Source organism: Neolamprologus brichardi, chromosome 10 (genome assembly GCF_056152115.1).
Source record: "Neolamprologus brichardi isolate AB-2024 chromosome 10, ASM5615211v1, whole genome shotgun sequence".
In the NCBI taxonomy this organism is placed as follows: domain Eukaryota; kingdom Metazoa; phylum Chordata; class Actinopteri; order Cichliformes; family Cichlidae; genus Neolamprologus; species Neolamprologus brichardi.
In genome coordinates this window covers 1285332-1301549 of record NC_142113.1, presented here as the reverse complement: position 1 = coordinate 1301549, position 16218 = coordinate 1285332, and the positions used below count along the sequence as shown (strand labels likewise).

Sequence of the window (16218 nt, the reverse complement as noted above, 5' to 3'; positions counted from 1 at the left end):
GTTGAAAAGCAAAGCTGTGATCACGTTTGAGGTGCCCTTTCAAACTAAAAGTGTCAGCAGCAGAGTGGAGGGCCCCACATGGAAACGATCAAAGCTGAGAAAGCGTTTGGTGTGCACACTCGACATCTCTGTACTTGCTCACCCACCAAGTTTGGCAGCAAAAAGATGAACGATTTTGGGAAGAGTTCAGGGTGACGTGTAAAAAACCCCGAGGGTGTGAAAGGCGAGGCCTGGGTCAGCCCGACTCGTCCAATCGACTCATTTTGCTCTTTAACTGTATTTTCATCATTTTTACAGCTTTTCCGATAAAGAGCTCGTTCATACCAAACCACAGGAAGTAGATAATAGACGAACAATTAAAAGTTTTTACTGGGTGAATGATTTTTAATAAAAAACTTTCAGTTTCATAATTATTTCTGACAGTCTGTATGTAAACATGTCTGCAGCTTCACACATTTCTTACAGTGTATGAACTACAGCAGTATTTCTCTGCCGTGTACAGAAACAGTCTTTTTCTAATATTAAAATATCTTCGGTATTAAATGTGCAAATAAACGTCTGTACAGTGAAAGAAAGATGATTTTCACTGGTCTGCCCACTAGAGATTAACGTGGGCTGTATGTGGCCCACAATATGAGTTTGGTGGTGCACGGCTTCAACTTTGGATCCAGGAAAACACAAAAATGAAAAAACGACAATAAGATCAAAGTATTGCTTTGGGAAAAAAAAAAACAAACAAAAACAGCTCATTGGACGAAATAAACATTTTTTTTTAAAAATTTACTTTTTTATTTACTTGTTCCAGTAACTTTTACGGGGTTTGCTTTGTGATATTCAAAGAAACAAAAAGAAAGCAGCTCTGGTGTGTTTCATTAACACAACAGTTTCTAAGCTGGTGACCAGCGTTTCCCACTGACAAGCAGATCAATACATCCAGTAACATGTAGCCACACCTGTACACGCGCAATTACAATAATTAAGTAATAATAATGAAAGAAAGAGCAGCGAAAAAGAAAATCGTCCCACGTTCTGGATGTGCTCAGTTTGTGATGCTGCTGCCCGACAGGAGCGACGCTAAAGACCTGCCTGGTTTCCATTTCTGCCTCAGTGAGGCTTCCAGGAGTATAGAGACGTGTGCATGCTCCTGCCCCCAGCACCCACAATGCTCCTGTGGAGACTGAGGCTACGTCCACACGTACACGGGTATTTTTGAAAACGGAGATTTTCCGTTTTCGTTTTAAAAAATAATCCCGTCCACACGTAAAGGCAGAAATGAAGGTGGCGCAACAGGCGGCGCTATATTCCTAACCGTGTAGAAATGTTGGCCAATCAGAAGTCTAGAAGCCTCGGTGGGAAAAAGTAAACAAAGCTGGGGCATAGAAGCAGAACCGAGTCGTATGTGTGGAGGGACAGTAACTGTGTGTGTATATGTAAGCATTTAAACACTGCAGAGACAATTAACAGTAACAGAATTGTAGAAATTCATTTCACCGAAACAATAACGTGGTTTCGCGTCAAAAAATGCGCACACCTTTGTGCTGCGTTTTCTCGTTTTTCTCGTCCACACGTAAATGCAAAAACTGAGTTTTAGAAAATATCCACCCTGGCCGGAGTTTTTAAAAATCTCCGTTTTCAATGACCGAAAACGCCGTTTACGTGTGGACGAAAGGTGCAAACGCATAGAAAAATCTGTGTTTTCAAAAATACCCGGGTACGTGTGGACGTAGCCTGAGAATTAAACTCAGTAATATCAAAACAAACATTCACCACATTTCTGTCATCATGACATTTAATTTAAACAGAAGCAATTTAAGGCCAAGAGCTCTTAATGAAAATGATTAATTTGACTTCGCTAATCACTGTTTGAATCGGAGTGCTGTTCTGCCGAGGGTCTGCTGGCTGAAGACAAAAAGTGTGAAAGAAATCCGGTTTTTAAAGTTTGCTATCTGAAAATGACACAGAAACCAATGGTTGGTGGTTATTCTGTATAGGATGAGAAGATCATCTTGATCCAGTTTTCTACAAACAGGAGAGGACGGCTAACTTTAAAAATGCAGTCAGTTACTTTGTAGGTCACTAAGTGAACTTAAAAAAAATATTCCCACTAATATATGCACATGTAATAAAGCAAAACTTTTGCATTACCAGTTACTACCCAACCGTCTCTGTAATACAAATAAAGACAAGCCCACGAGTAGGACGGTGTGACAAAGCAGCGTGTATTTACAATGTGTGTGTGTGTAGGAAGGGTGCTCCCAGTGACGCACAGGGGCAGTTTGGCATCACGCAATGCAGCACAAAAGCAATCTGGCAAGCCCAGGGTGGGGGAGGAACTTCCGGAGCTGCATGGGACAAGGCAGGACAGGACAGAGTGGAACGTGGGAGGGCAGGAGAGCGATGTGAGGCAACAGGAAGCTGCCATGTCTTCTCCAGGAACTGTGGCCTCCTCTTAGATGACACAGATTACCTCCTGAAACAAAATGTTAGTCACACTAACACTTCATATCAGCCTCCCAGGACCTGGAGGGAAAATGGATGCTCATGCACTGGTTACCAAAGCAGAAGACAAATGAGGAAGATCTTTAGTGACCCAGAAAGAGAAGCCTAGAAACTCCCAGCTCTGACCCAGTCAGACTGGATCCTCCCCTGGCTCATTTCCTGCCTCACTGACTCTCCAGTGGGATCACTCTGCCCTCAGATACTTAACACAACTAATGTGTGCAGACAAAGTCATCAAGCAAAGTATTTTTGTGGACAGGAAAGAAAAATTCCTCTTGTTCACACCTCCCTGCTCTATCTTGGGTAACGTTTGTTTACCAAACACACACAGAAAGCCTGCCAGCGGAGTGGCTGCGAGCGCTGCGTGACTCCGACAAGTCTCTCGCTCTCAGCCGCTGCTGTGTCACCGCTTCTCAGCTTACACAAAAGTCCAGTCCTCTCATGTTGTCCAGGTGATTCAATATTAATCTGCGGCCCAACCCACGACTGTCAGGGAGCTGCTCTCCGTCTCATTTGGCCTCTGACTCGATGACACATGTGAACAAATATGCCGATAGTAGCAAATACACGGGAATTTTCCCAAGAAAGCGTTCTTCTGTGCCGATCGCTATTCACCTCCTAGGACCTGGCGTCCACATTTTGGGTTGTTCAGACCAAAATACTACATTTTGCTCTACAAGCTGATATCCACTAATGAGGACGTTATCCTGATACTGTGCTATCAAAAGATAAAGTGAATGTATGTGGATCTCGTTTTTCTCAGAAACAAAAATCAAGTTAAAAAAAAGAAATCAGGTAATTCTTAGTTTTTATATGAATCAGGCCCCAATCAGCTCAAACAGCAAAGAGAAAGTAAAAATGCACGAAAGAGTTCAGGTCGTTAACAATGATAACACTAAACAAATAAATATTTCTACCCAAGTCACTCTTCTACCTGCATGTTTGCTTTGACATCTGCCCAATGCTGAAGATGTTTGCAGCCACCGTATTACACATCGGCTCTGACAAAGCTCCTTTCTGACACAATGGGATCCATACTGGAACATTGCTGGCATTCCTGTGGTGACGTGCAGAAACCAGTGCCTGGGATCCCCACTCCTGGGTACGAGACTGTGGACTCGCTTTGGATCTGGGGTGTGTGTCTGAATGCGTGGTGACCATATCATAAATATAGAGGGAGTGCACGGTCCAAACATAGAGCAAGTGTCGAATGAAACAAAATATATCGGTGTGGGATTTTTAACATCTAAAGTCAGTATGAGCCGCAGACCCTTTTTACCCCTGATGCTGGTAACAAAGACACAAACATCATTCTAAGTAGAGACTTGGATATTTTAGGAGCTCTTTGTCTGTTTTAATTGAATTGAACTGAAAGTCTTTATTGTCATTACAATAATATAACTGTACAAATAACAAACAGACAGAGAATGATGACACAGACACGAGTTCTCTTACTGTAACTCAGCTTAGTGTCATTTTTTGTGGAATTAAGAGCATCAAACTCTGAGCCTGCCTGGAAACCAAACTGCACAGGTGTGTCGTTCAGTTTGCCTCCTGCTATGTTACACCTAAATATTTCTGGAGTTAGAAAAACAAAATGTAGGCAGCAAAGTGTAGCATCCCATAAACAATGGCTGATATCTGTTATATAAAGTCTGTGGTTCACAGATATATATAGAAGAATGTAAGCAAAGAGCCCAACCATGATGACTTCATGTGAGAATGTAGTGGACTCTACATTTTATTCATTCATAAATGAACGATTCATTATTATAAGTTTCATTATTTGTCACAGTGAATGACAACACTGTGTATTCCCATTTGCACGCAGCGACACAAGACAAGCACATTTGCAGATCATATATAAACACATTATTCTCCTTCTCCTCCATACTTTTTTTAGTAGTGGCATCTCATGCTGATGCCACTACTAAAAAAAGTTCAACAAAGACTGTTCTTTTTAAGGAAAATGAGATCTTTTAATGTGTCATCTGAGATGTTGTCCTTGTTTTATAGAAGTTTTATTGAATCTGTGACGTCTTTTTGTATCGCTGCCTGGTTTGGTAACCTGACGGTGAAGAATAAGAATCGGTTGGGACTTCTGGTAAAAACTGCTAGCAAAATTTCAGGGCGCTGGCAAGATGGACTTTTGGCCATTTACAATAGAAATGTGCTTAGAAAGGCTCATTCTATTATTAATTGTGTGAACCATCCACTTCACAGTGAGTTTGAGTTGTTTTAGAGTTCCTGTGAGGACTAAAGGACTCCAGGTCTCTTTTATCCCCACTGCGTCTTGTCTCCCTAATGGCAAATAACTGTCCTTGAACTTTCCATCATTATTATTGTTATTATTATTTTATAGTATTGTTCTGTTTATTTTTATCCTGCTGCTAAACTAAATTTCCCCTTGTGGGACAATAAAGAAATTGAATTGAATTTTTGGTATTTTTGTCCTAATTTTAAAATTGTTCACTAATAAAAATCGCAGTGACATCAGATTCTTCTTTTCTTCTCACAAATCAAATGTCAAATCCCTGTTCCAGTCACAGAGTGGACTCCTTGTTGGTCTACAGTGGCAAATGCAGACGCTTTCGTGGCCCAAACAAGACATTAATGGGTGACCATAAACTGAGCACTTTTCAGTGACCACGACCGCACGATAGTCCAGTTATTAACAGGTCACTGTGGTTGTTAAGGGCCATTTAAGAACATTAGACATGGTCCAGCCAGCGTAACCTGCTCACCACTTCTTACAGTGGAGACTGCTGGAGGCAGCGCAGGACAAACATTAGAGGTTAGTTCGTTCTGAAGAAGCCGTGGTCGGGATCTGTGAGGGAGGCGAGAGAGCTCGGGAGGGAGGCCAGTGATGGAGCAGGGAGGGGGGGGGAGTACACACACACATCCAACCACAGGACGTTGTGTTGAGAAACACTCTGACTTTAAATGTTCACTGAAATAAAGTTTAAACAGAATCAGCTTCAATCAATTCAAATGATTTTAGACTAAATTTATAGTTAAATATTTTTACCAGGATCCATGTTTGTTGTTTTACATCGATCACGGTTGAATGAGTTTTTTCTTCTAACGTCTGAGCAGCAAAACAAATGTTCCGAATGAAAAACGAGTTTGGTGCATTTTTGCTTTTGCACTTGAAATTAAATCACATTAAAATTGATTAAATTAAATATTAAATTTGACCTAAAGTAACCAAGTTTAGAGTCCAATGACAGCGTTTTTAATTTGGAAAGATTTTAATTGGCCCATAAGAATCATTGATAGTGGAGAAATTGTAATTATTTGTTTATATTATCCAGTGTTGGGAAGGTTACTTTTAAAATGTATCCCACTACAGATTACAGAGTACATGCCCCAAAATGTATTTTGTAACTATTCCGAATACTTTGGATTTCTTAATATATTATCATGCTGTTTACAGCTACATGAATGAACTATTGCTGTGATTTATTACTGTTACTGAAGGTTACTCTCCACAACACCAACTAAAATGTATCTTTCATTCTCGTTTATAAATAAAGCACGATGTACAAATATCACTAACGCAGGAAAACAGACTCCTGGTACCCAGAGAGAGTCCTTATCTGCAGAACATGGAGTACGAGTGAGCGCCGGCCCAACAGATCCACCTGAGGGTGCACGAATGAAAAGCACCGAGTGACCTTTATGAAAGAATTTCATAACAAAACTATGCTTGAAAAAAGCTCAACAACCAGTCTGCCAGCAGAGCTCTGGTTTGGTCTGGTCAGGTTTGGCTTGTTCTGGGGTTTGTTGGTGCCATTCCAGACTGGCTACACACTAAGCCCACTTTGGCCCGGGATTTGCTTCCTGTGGCTGTGTGTGTGTGTGTGTGTGTGTGTGTGTGTGTGTGTGTGTGTGTGTGTGTGTGTGTGTGTGCGTTTCAGAACGAATAGTTGTTGTACTTAGTATTACCAGGACTCCTGGGGCCTCTAAGACACAGAGAGACGCATGCTTTAGATAGCTGAGGTGAGACAGTTAAGACGGAGAAGCCATTAGAAATACCACACACACACACACACACACACACACACACACACACACACACACACACACACACACACACACACCTCTCTGGTATTCATTTTTGAAAAACTTTGGTGAAGATGAGTAAGTCACAAGATGTTTGGGCATATTTATGTCTCCAAACTAATGAAGGAAACGAATTACTTAAAAGTCATGAATGAAAGCAGTTGTGCTGCGTACTTTTCACAAATATTTCCCATTTTTTCCCCACAGGAAGTAAAAGTCTTGTTTGCAGTTATATTCCAGTTTCAGTCATTTCTGTAACAGCTGCAGTGTTACGTAGTAATCCTGCCTCTTCATCAGCGAGAGCATCAGAACCACGCCATAAAAGTTCTGACACACTATCGAGTAGTTAAAAATGAATGGCTTTAAACTGAATTTAAGAGGCGTTGCAATTAAAGGGAGAGATCCATTACTTCAGAGCAGCAGTGAGTCAACAACCTATTCAAGAAACTGAACTCGATCCTGATGTGTCACCCATGTTCTGGTTCATGAGTATGCAACGTATCCGTCGTCTCTTTGGCGAGCAGAGAAATAATGTGGCGTCATGTTTGAACATGCGTGGGTGACTTCTACATGCAAATTAAACCCCACGAATTAGAAGGTTACCTGTGCAGCTTTCCCAGGAGCTCCCTCAGCTAATCAGTTCTCAAACAGCTTCACTGGTGAAGTGACACAGCAACACACACACACACACACACACACACACACACACACACACACACACACACACACACACACTAAGGGGAAAAAACAAGCAGTGGAAAATTGAGACCGGGTCCGACTGCCGAGCAGCGTGAATCACAGCTCAAACAAAGCACCCAGGTTTCTGTCTCGGTGAAGGTGAAGGTTTCCTATTGTTTGCTTCTGGGATGACAGCAGGACTCACATCATGTACCAGCCCACAGTGGGCAGGAGAGCGAGCGCTACGGTATCTCACAGTTATTAGCTCAGCACACTGACACGGCTTTATTAGCCCGAATTAGCGGACAGCACTTAACTATACAACAGCAGCTGATCCATAAAAGTGTGCGACAGTGGCAGCGACGACAACTCGATGCCCGTGTGTGGAAGCCACGCTCGCAGACCTGCTCAGCGCTTAGTGATAGTTGGCACTAATTAGAGCTGTGCTCCTGGTAATTGCCCACAGACAAAACTTAATTTTAGGAGGGTTGCTGGGGAGACTCTGTATATTCTGCACAAACCTCCTGTGCAACCTATAATTTAGCAATCCTAGAAGAATCTCAATATAGAAAACTACACAATGTTCATTTATTTAGACGATCCGCTGCTTTTATTTATTCACATTGTTTGAAAAACAAATGATAAGTCGTATACAAACACGTATTTTTTGTTGTTGACTCGTTTCTCCTCCTAACTGCTTGAATGTGTGCGCGTGTTTGCACCTCTCAGTCAAAGTAAAGACAGAAGCTGCAAAAAAAGACGACCTGAGTTGTTATTATGTAAACAGAAATGTGCTTCGATTATAATGACTTTAATTCAGTGTTTCTGTTGACTTAACATCGAGCGCAATCATCTTCATGCTGCCCATAATGACTTAATGGCAACAGTCATTACTGAAAGTAATTTAATGGTGGATGACTCAGATGAGCTCTCTTCTAAAGTATTTACGACGTTCAGCTTTCTATGTGAACCCGTCTCAGTCAGAACGCACACAGCAGTGACGAGACTCGTCACTCGTAACTTTAAAAAGTGAGCCGGGACGAAAGCCGGTCCCGCTCATCACAGCGATCGCCACAGTCGTTTCGCTGGACGTGTGCACAGGTGCAGGACTTAAAGTGTACACACACACTTTTGTAACGCCTTTGCGGCCGCTTTCATAGTCTGTATTGTGAGCACCCACGACCTCCTTTCTCAGAGCAGCTGGATAAAGTACACTTGATGATGTGCCAAGTGTGCCTTTTCCCCCTTTTCTACGGCTGAGTTGCAGCTTTTTATCTTTCTCCATTAACCAGTGCTGAACCACGCACAATGATCTCCCACAGTCTCAGCAGGATGCAAACACAGAGCGGAGACACGGGGTAGCAATTGGCCATGTCAGAGAACAGAGGAGCTGCCACTTCTGTTCTGCTTTCATTGACTGGGTTGGTTTGCCTATACAGGCTCAGTAGCCCCCCCTGCTGGAGCCTCTGTGCTGTTTTCACAACGTTGACTGCTTCCCGCCAATTTCGAAGGAAGTAGCCTAATGATATATGATGTGGTGTCATTTATTTCCAGCTAATCTATTAGCAGTATAGGACCAGCATATCAACCGAAAGCTCGCCTCTTCGACTTCCTACATCAGAGAAAACACTGTGGCTGATGGGAAAAATGTAACAGTTACTGCAGGAGAAATACTTTTATAGAAACCACAGTGTCATGTGTGAGGTCACATGAACCAGTGCTGAAAGGGACCTCGGTGGTATTTAAACTTTGAAGGAGTCACATTTTTCTACAACTTCACATAAAGATACTAAATGATGCACTTTTACATCTACACACGACACTGTTAAACATTTGTTAAGTAAATAAATAGATCAGTGTCCAGTTTATTCTTTACAGAGACCATTTTTTACATTCTTACACTTTTCATCATTCATGTGAATATGTGAGGAAGCTACAATGTTTTACAATCTGTTCTTTTAAAACCACAAAACTGGATACAAAGTTACAACTCTATTCTGAATCTGTGTTTTCCTGCATCATAGACATGTGAAGGCCGCTGGCACCACCTACTGACACTTAATAAAAACAAAGTCGTACCGCATTTCCCCCAGCGCTGTTTTGAAACAGCAGGAAAGTATGTTTGTAAAAAAATTTGAATTTCAATGTTTGGATTTAAATTTGAACTAAAATAATCTCAGCTCTCAGGCAGAGCTGCTGGCATACGATTACTTTGATCATCTGCATCTAACAACGATTTAATTACTGAATCATTTTAATCTATAAAAGGACAGAAAATATCTAAAAACGTCTAAAACTCCTTAAGTGGCATCATCCTTGATTTCGTCTTTTTAAACAACAATTTAAATGTGTCAGAGAAGCACTCGAGTAAACATCACACTTTTTACAAGCTGAATACATATTTGTCATTGTTTTTCTTTAAGGTTACGTTTAATATCCATCAATATCCTTTCATAAAATCGTTGATCTATCAGCTCGTCACAGTCACAGGAAGCACCTCTGTTACAAGCGGTGGCGTCTTTCCCAAATGTTGGTTGGTAGTGATCAACACTGAGCTCAGATGAACTTCAGTTCTGCCTTTTCAAATTGTCGTTCCAGCTTATGAACACAATGGAAACTGGGCCCAGAAAGGTCAAGCAGCATGTGTTGGACTTAAAAGTTTGTGGAGGCATCTTAGCGAGTGCTTTGCACTTGACCCACTTACTAACACTGACCCAGTTCCTAAAAACAGAACAAGAAGCCTGCTAGCTTTCTCCAGTGCTCACTTACCACTTGTCAAAAAGATTTTTTCAGGACCCAGAAATCTAGAAAATCACAGAGTAATCGATGCGGCTCATTTAGCAGCGCTTCTACAGAAAAGAAGACGCACAATTATAATTCTCCAAGGCCACTTTTGTACTTTTTGGATTGGCCAACACCAATTAAAATTTGGACAGGAGCCAATGACACAAATGCGACATGAAATAAGTAATAAGTCATCTTTTGGCAAATCTCTGTTTGTGTTGGTTTGAATATTCTTGCCTGATCACGATGTTTTTGTCAGTGTTGGAGTCGTATCACAAACTGCAGGTTTGTCAGTAAGGAGCACTTCCTTCCTACAGTGAAACACTAAATGCTTAAAAGTATTTCTGTTCAAACTATTTTTATTGGAAATTCTGCACATTTTCTTTTAAGTCATGAAATTCTTTGGTTAAAAATCACACTATCAGCTCTCGACAACAGTACGAGTCAAATCTCTATAAAAATGCACAAGAGCCGCTCCAGCAAGGATCATCAAGTTCTGTCATGAACCCGGTGACACCACCGCCTGCAGTAACGACCACGCTCACTAGATGGTGACATCTTACTGGCAAAGAAAGTGAGCCGGACCGCTATTGGACTAAAAGAAACCAAAGGAACGCCTCTCAAATTACATTTCAGAGCACCAGAGTTGGCTTTTAAAAACAGCAGCATGGAGGACACGCACTTCAAAGTTTCCAGTTCAGCTCCACTGGGTCAGGGCACAAGAGTGTGACGGTGGACTCCCTGATGACAGATGGACTGAGAGCAGTCAAACAAGCAGATGTTTGGGGACCCTGCGCTCGTCAGCGCTAGAGACGCAAAAGCCAACACGCCTGGCACTAGATTCAAAAGAGAGATGAAGAGAAAACGGGGAGTGTGCGGCGAGGAGAGGCACAAAAAAGAAAGTAAGAAGAGGGAGTGACAGAGAAAGTGAGAGTGAGCGGCACGGCAGGGAGCAGGAAAGTGGGGAGAAAGGAAAGAGAAAGAGCTCAGATCGGGGGAGGGAGTGTTTTTATCCTCATGTGCACTCAGTCAGAGGGTCACTGAGTGCGATTGTTCCTGGACTGCCTGTCAAAACAGCGTGGCGACCAAAGCGCCTATTCACTGTGAAACACAGACGCACACAAACACACATTAGCACTCTCACGCATGCATGTACACGCAAGTGCACGTGGAGCCTCCAAAAACTCTTTATCAGTGCTCTTATTAAAAACAACTACTTGACAGCAGCATCAAACCCAGCTTTTTTAATACCTGCGTCACAGCACCACCATCATCCAGCGGCTCTGAGCCCTGTCACAGGCGTGCACAGACAAGTGAATAACTGCAGCGTGAACGAGTGAACACTCACAAAAAATGCCGTCTTACCAGATAAAGGAGGAAAGTGTGCAAGCCAGTGCCAAGACCCACAGAGGAGAGGATGCCCAGACCGACCCAGTAGGCGCACCACAGCGTCTTCTTCTCCATGTAGCACACATACTGCAGAGGCCAGAGAGAGGGACGGTCAACCACATGGCAGAGACACATGCAGAGTGTGAAGAAAACAAGAAAAGGGGAAGGGGAGGGAGGGGGTGTGCACAGTGTGAGCAAGGAAGGGACAGAGTGAGAGGAGGTGAGAGTGTGTGAAACAGAGGGTCCTCTAAAGGCTGCGAGAAAGAAAGAGGGAGAGGAAGGAGAGTGAGGGAGAAAGCTGAGGTTGTTGAGTTTACAGGACAGAGCTGTAGGGTAGGAGTGTTCAGCACAGAGCACCATTATTCTTTCCTGGTGGCAGCCAGCTCTTACACAACAAGCAAACAGAAGAAAGCCAAGATCTCTCCTCCTCTGTTCATCCCCCACTATCACTCCATCTATCGCTGCTGTTTACACCTCCTCCTGGAAGCCGGGCAGGTTGTTTTCAGGGGGAAGCATGGAGTGTGTAGATTACGGGAAGAGGGGAGAAGGTGGGGTGGGGGAAACCCAGGAACACAACAACAGCACATACACTCTCCGGCTTTACTGGCAGGATTCTGGGAAGCGCAGTGCCAGCCAAGGGAGATTGTTACGTGTAGTTACTGAGAAGTGATTACACAACTGTATGACTGTAAATAACGCTGATTTTCTTTCCCCGTATTCCAGGGGGCGTTAAAAACAGCAAAAATGTGAACCGTGAAACGGCATGCTGCATTGAGAAGTATATTTATAAGAAACTGGCAGATACAACTAAGCACGTTTATGCAAATATCAGCTGTCAGACAACAACATACTACTGTCAGATGAAACCACAGATTTCAGGCTACAGCTGATGTGGATGCACGGGCAGGACAACCCTGCAGCAAATATACATATTGCATTCAGTGCTGCGGTGGGCTAAAGGTCAGGAAATATAATCACCAAAAAAGTGACTGCCACAGGACCAACTACATTAATAACCTCCTTGCATATGAATATTTAGGATACGCCAAGAAATGCAATATGTGCAGAGTTTTAGTCACCTGGGTGTGTGCTCCTTCAATACGATAGGCAATGGAGAGGAGGATCAGCAGGATCAGCAGGCCAAACACAGTCTGTCTCTGCTGCCAGAGCCTGGATGAAGAAGCAGCGAGTGAAGGTAGACAAACATGAGACGGAAGTTGGTGTAAAAAGCAGAAAGACGATGTTTAGTAGGGGAATGAAAGTTTGACGCCAGAGGGATCGTCAACAAGGAAGTGTTAGTGAAAGAGAAGGATTTCAACTTTGGACAAGAGAGACATCTGTTGGAAGCTAATCAAATCACCGCAGGTCTTCACCCATACGAGGCCGTGCTTCCAGATGGTGATCCGAGTAATATACAGCCTATAAAAGCACGTGCTCGGCCATAAGGGCCGTTACTGGCACCTCGTTAACATGTGTGGAGAAAGTATGAGAGCAACTTTATACAGGGCAGAATAAATCCAAAGCAGAAACTCTCGCGATAGTAGCAAAGACATTTATAGACTTTGAAAAATAAGTTATTGTACAGACGTTCACTCACCGTAAAAAGATAATGCTCACGTATTTATTTTGAATGTTAGAATTAAACGTTTTATGAAAAAACAAAAAGACAGAAGCTAACTATGCTATCATCAGATTTATGGTTGATGCTAAGCTAACCTTGTTTAGCGTCTGTGCGTTTGTTAAAACCGTTTCTTTCACATATTTACTGTCCAAACTGACACGGAGACACTGTCTGTATCCCAATTCAGGGTCTGCAGCCTTAAAGTACGCAGCCTCAACGATCCTCAAGGGCCGCGTACTCAAAGACCGCTAAGGCCAGAAGTGCGAGGCTTGTAAATGGGACGGTGTAGCCTCCGTTGCGCTGCCCAGGTTGCCTAGCAACCATGATACTAACGGCTGGAAACGTTTCATACAGCTTTGTTTGACAGAAATGAAGGAGAAAATCTTTTGTTCATTTGTTTGTTTGTTTCTACATGAGCTTTGATCATTATCTGATTAAGCTCAGCTATTGAACGGCGTATATTTTAAAGTAAAGGCTTTAAAACCAAGTTAGTACAAACGTCACTAATGTCACATAACTTTGCCGACATGTGGCCAACAGTAATGTTTTAATGTTCTTCGTTATTAAACATTTGCACATAAATAAGTGACATAATATTCAGTACTTACTTAAAGTTTACTCTTCAGGCGCCCCTCATCCACCTTTTTTTTTCGGCAAAATTATCCACACCCACCGCTGCGCTATGCATTCTGGGATATGTTGGGCCACGAAGTCTACACCGCCACGTCCTTAAAATTCAGGGAAATGAAGGGCGCATTTGAGGGCCGCATTTCGAGCAGCCTTTGAATTGGGACAGCCTTCGTCGCGTCGCGGTGACGTAATCGGCCTTAAAATGCGGCCTTTAAGGCTGCAGACCCTGAATTGGGATACAGCCACTGTCGAGGTGAACAGAAGCGCATGCGCGTTGGTCCCAGGTGCAAATAATTAGGGTTGATTAAAGGAAAAGTTAGAGTAGCATGAAATTAGCCCCCAGTGAGAAGGTCAGAGCAAACAGTTGCCTCCATGTGCTGTCGGCTTCACTCACTTATTTCAGGTACTGGAGCACCACAGTAGCACTGACATGGAAAACTGGCTCTTGTAGCTAATTAGAGGTTAGCTAATAGAATAGAATAGAACTGGAAGCATCCTAATAAACTCAGAATTAATCCATTAAAAATACCTAGGAGCAGCTGCCTGTTTGTGGAAGCCATACCTCTCCAACTTCAATACAGTGGTCAGAGATGGATGTCGCTGTTTTACGTATGTTACTAAAGACCGGCTACATTTATAGCCATTTAACATTTGTGCATGTATATTTTCACATCTTTTTCTTATGTTTTTCTTCTCCCTCATTTTCAGACTCACCTCCAGCCTCATCTCTTTAACTCGAGGCTCTGACAGTGAGCTGGCTAAACAACAACAGCTGGTCACAAGCTAACATTAGGCCAGTTAATGTCCAAGTCCAACTGTGTTACACCCACTTCAAAGAGCAGCTAATTGAGACTAACAGTAGCTAATGCGAAGCTAACAGCAGCTAACGCGAAGCTAACAGCAGCTAACGCAAAGCTAACAGCAGCATTTACTGAAAAGCTCAGAATAGCTGCAACACCTCAACTCCATATCACATCAGTAGTAAGTAAGGTTCACTGACACCGGTACTGGATTCATTTGACAAAGTTTAAAGCCTCCTTCACAGTAAATAAACATACTGACAGTTGAGGTAAACAGTGAACTGACAGCCTACACTTACTGCAGATGAACAGTGATTGTTTGTCTTGCACCTGGTACAAAACAGAATTCAGTGATCTGCAATTTGGTGACATCTAATGATGAGATTAGGATTTAGTCCAGGTTTTAGTCTTGGGCTGTGTTAGAGTATCTTTGCATGATTTAATTTGCCTTGAGGTTTAAACCGTAGGTGGGTGGGGCTTGACAGTATTGAGGATCTCCCCTGTCTTTGAAATCACACACATCCAAGAATAGAAAAAAACACTGCAAATGTCTTTTTATTAAAACCAGAATTTCCATTCGTTTGACCGTAATGATTTCTCACCACATGCCCTCCCCTATCCTAATCCTCCATTGTTTCACAAGCTACCTACATATTAAGAACAACAAGTGCATAGCCACAAGACAGGACAGTCTGTTGCCTTGAGGACTCCCACATGTTGTAAATTACAAACCGCTTTTAACAACATCCAGGATAAACCTCTCTGCATGCGAGTGCACTAAAGCCCTAATGTGTTTGCATGTGTGCTGGGGAGCAGCAGCTTCTCTCAGTCACAGCGCTGCTCGTGGTGCTTGCGGCTCGCCACATCCTCTTGTAGTTTTAGAAAATAAACACGTTGTCCTGACACGCTTAACCGCAAAGGCCCCCCTGAGAGTACACTCTGACCTTCTTCTGGGTTCTTTGTTATTAGTTGTACAAAGACATGTTCTCCAGCACAGGGAACATGCTGTCAAGACAAATGCTGACGGAGTCTGAGCTGATGTTGTTGTTTTGTTGGTGGGATCATGCCGGTGTGTGTGGCGGAAAGACTTTCTTGGTAGGAAGGAAGAGGAGTGCAAAGTGAAAATATATATATATATGTAAACAGATCCTGTGGTGTTTTTGTTGCACTGTGCTGACGACTGAAGATAAAACAACGGTTAACAGTACTGAGACAATCAACATCTGATCTGGTGGTGTTTATATCCTTCGTGTGAGGACTGCATAGTGCTGCCTCTTCCTCTTTTTGTGCAATGAAAGCAGCAACTGTCACTATAAATAATACTGAAAAAACTACTGCTTACATATGACAAATCTATGTGCTGATTACAAACTCACAGGACATAAATGTTTCAAGTGTTTCCTTTTATTCGTCATTAACAGCTGAGCAGATGCAAAGAAGCAGTTTGTGCATCGTATCTTACTAACTCACCAAAAGTCTCCTGTTACCACATTGCCTGTTTTAACATTATCATTAATGTTAAAGCTCTTATTGCCTGAGAGCGCTCGCTCATGATGCCACAGGCAGAAACAGAAACAGTGCAGGCTCCCCTGTTTCTCACCTCCACGTCCAGCCTTTAAGGGTGATCAGCAGTTCCAGAGTGAAGTAGTGAAGCGTGAGCAGAGGTTTCTTCCATAACACGAGGGCTTCGCGCTCCTCCGAGTCCGTCTGTCTCCCGCCATCCGCAGGGAGCCCCGAGGCTTCTATTGTTCA

General features: G+C 42.8%; 1 protein-coding gene across 3 annotated transcripts in view; it reads right to left on the bottom strand.

The window, feature by feature from the left end:
- The window catches only part of LOC102799116 (vacuole membrane protein 1-like), a 49838-nt gene that overhangs the window by 31290 nt on the left and 2330 nt on the right, over positions 1-16218 (bottom strand). For all 3 annotated transcript variants that reach the window (XM_087847025.1, XM_087847026.1, XM_087847024.1), the window contains 3 exons: positions 16067-16208; positions 12495-12585; positions 11392-11502 (listed from right to left, as the gene is read on the bottom strand). In XM_087847025.1, the coding sequence (XP_087703151.1) occupies positions 11392-11502; positions 12495-12585; positions 16067-16208 (344 nt within the window). The remainder of the gene's footprint in view (positions 1-11391; positions 11503-12494; positions 12586-16066; positions 16209-16218) is intronic.